Source organism: Coregonus lavaretus, assembly GCF_964263955.1.
Source record: "Coregonus lavaretus genome assembly, contig: HAP1_SCAFFOLD_47, whole genome shotgun sequence".
In the NCBI taxonomy this organism is placed as follows: domain Eukaryota; kingdom Metazoa; phylum Chordata; class Actinopteri; order Salmoniformes; family Salmonidae; genus Coregonus; species Coregonus lavaretus.
Window position 1 is genome coordinate 3,742,467 of NW_028161510.1, and position 1,651 is coordinate 3,744,117.

The following is a 1,651-nucleotide window of genomic DNA, read 5'->3' on the forward strand; positions in this document are numbered from 1 at the left end:
AAGTAAAAGTATATGGCAGTTAAGTAAAAATACTATTTTATACTACGATTTGGAGTAACTGGTCTCTCTGTGAAAAGACTTGGCGTTTTAAACCTCATCCATCTTAGAAGCTTCTTCAGTTTTATTTATTGAAAATGGGATGGGATAGATGAGTAATAACTAACCTACCAACATGTATGCTTTTTCTTCCCCTTAAGGTAAACTGGACAGTGCTACTCAAAGAATTCGAGAGTTGGAGCTGCAAGTGTTGTCCCTAGAAATTGAGATCCAGCACCTGACAGTTAAGAAGCAGCATCCACTCCACATAGTGAGCACTTTGAAAAAGAAGTGCTACTATGTGATTACATAGTGCTTTCCCAGCAGAGCAGGAACATGACATGTGATTGAGTACCACAGGAACCTCTGCAGAGTCTAGTGTAACCTGTTCATAGAGACATAACAATTAGTGCTGTACTTACAAAACATTTTTTCTGCGTTTCATTATAAACTACTGTACACAATTTTCAAAACCCAATTTCTTTTTTTAATTAAGAAAAATTGGCTGTTCTGAAACCTTTGACAAGTAGTGCCAACACTTATCGAAAATTTGAACATTTTGAGTTATCACAGAATCTTTCCCAGTCTTTATTGCCGTCAACAACCCACATCGGTTTGTAAGAATTTCGTTGTGTATTAAGTTTAATGATACAAAATCAGAGCTCAGACTGAGAAACAAACTGATCCACAGTGGAACTTTGTGGAATCATTCTTATTAAATCTGCAACCGCAGCAAAACACAACAAAAAGAAAACTTATCTATCTTAACCTATCTTATCATAATGTTAGAGAACTGTTTATCTGAGAAACCTGAAGCCGATGAGCCTCCTCATTTTTCTTCATGGACCTGTAACATCGCCCTCTCACTGTCACCTCACCGTTAACTACACTTGAGACTGTTTCAATACAGTGATTGGGAGAAAGGGCGCAGCATTAGCCATTAATACATTACTGACTCTTATCTTACGGTCGATACAAACAGCAGTAATATTAAAAAGAGGCTGCAAAACAGAAACTCGTCAGCTCATAACCTTCGCTAGCATAGGGCTAATTTAAGCTAAATAAAGATAAACACGTACCTTCATAATCAAACAGGTAACCTTCAACGAAGAACTTGTAGCCTTTATCAAGCTTCGATCTTGAAGTAAGGGACCACTTGTCAGCAAGTCGTTCTACGTCGTTAAGTCGTATTGGTGGCAGATGTGAAAGGGACTGGGTGAACTCCATAATGATGTGCTACTAGCTAAGCGTTCCTAAGCGACACCGGATGTAAACATAACCTGCATCGCGGCAGAACGGAAGTTGTCTGACGTCACGTGAAAAGGGCCTATAATATTCATCTATTTAATAATTAACATTTTTGAAATATCCAAATTATATAGTGAACAACATTTAGGGGTTTACACTTGCATACAATCAATCTTACTTTCATTATCAAAACATAATATTTATATTTTTAACTTGTTGAATCTGATTTTAGACATGATCTTGTCTAGAGCTGTAAAAAAATTTTGACCTATTTTTCAGAATGATTTCATTCATACAATTACATTTCATGTAGCATGAACAAAAACACAATTTCTCAATCAAAAACATAAGTCAGAACACAGCCTCT

The 1,651-nt window shown here is 36.4% G+C and overlaps 1 protein-coding gene across 1 annotated transcript in view; it reads right to left on the reverse strand.

Moving 5' to 3' along the window:
- Positions 1–667: 667 nt before the first annotated feature.
- Positions 668–1,651, reverse strand: part of LOC311120580 (uncharacterized protein) — a 10,838-nt gene continuing 9,854 nt past the window's right edge. The window contains exon 2 of the mRNA XM_084195169.1: positions 668–1,651. This exon is cut by the window's right edge and continues 858 nt beyond it. Coding sequence (XP_084051295.1) covers positions 1,623–1,651 — 29 coding nt within the window. The 3' untranslated portion in view covers positions 668–1,622.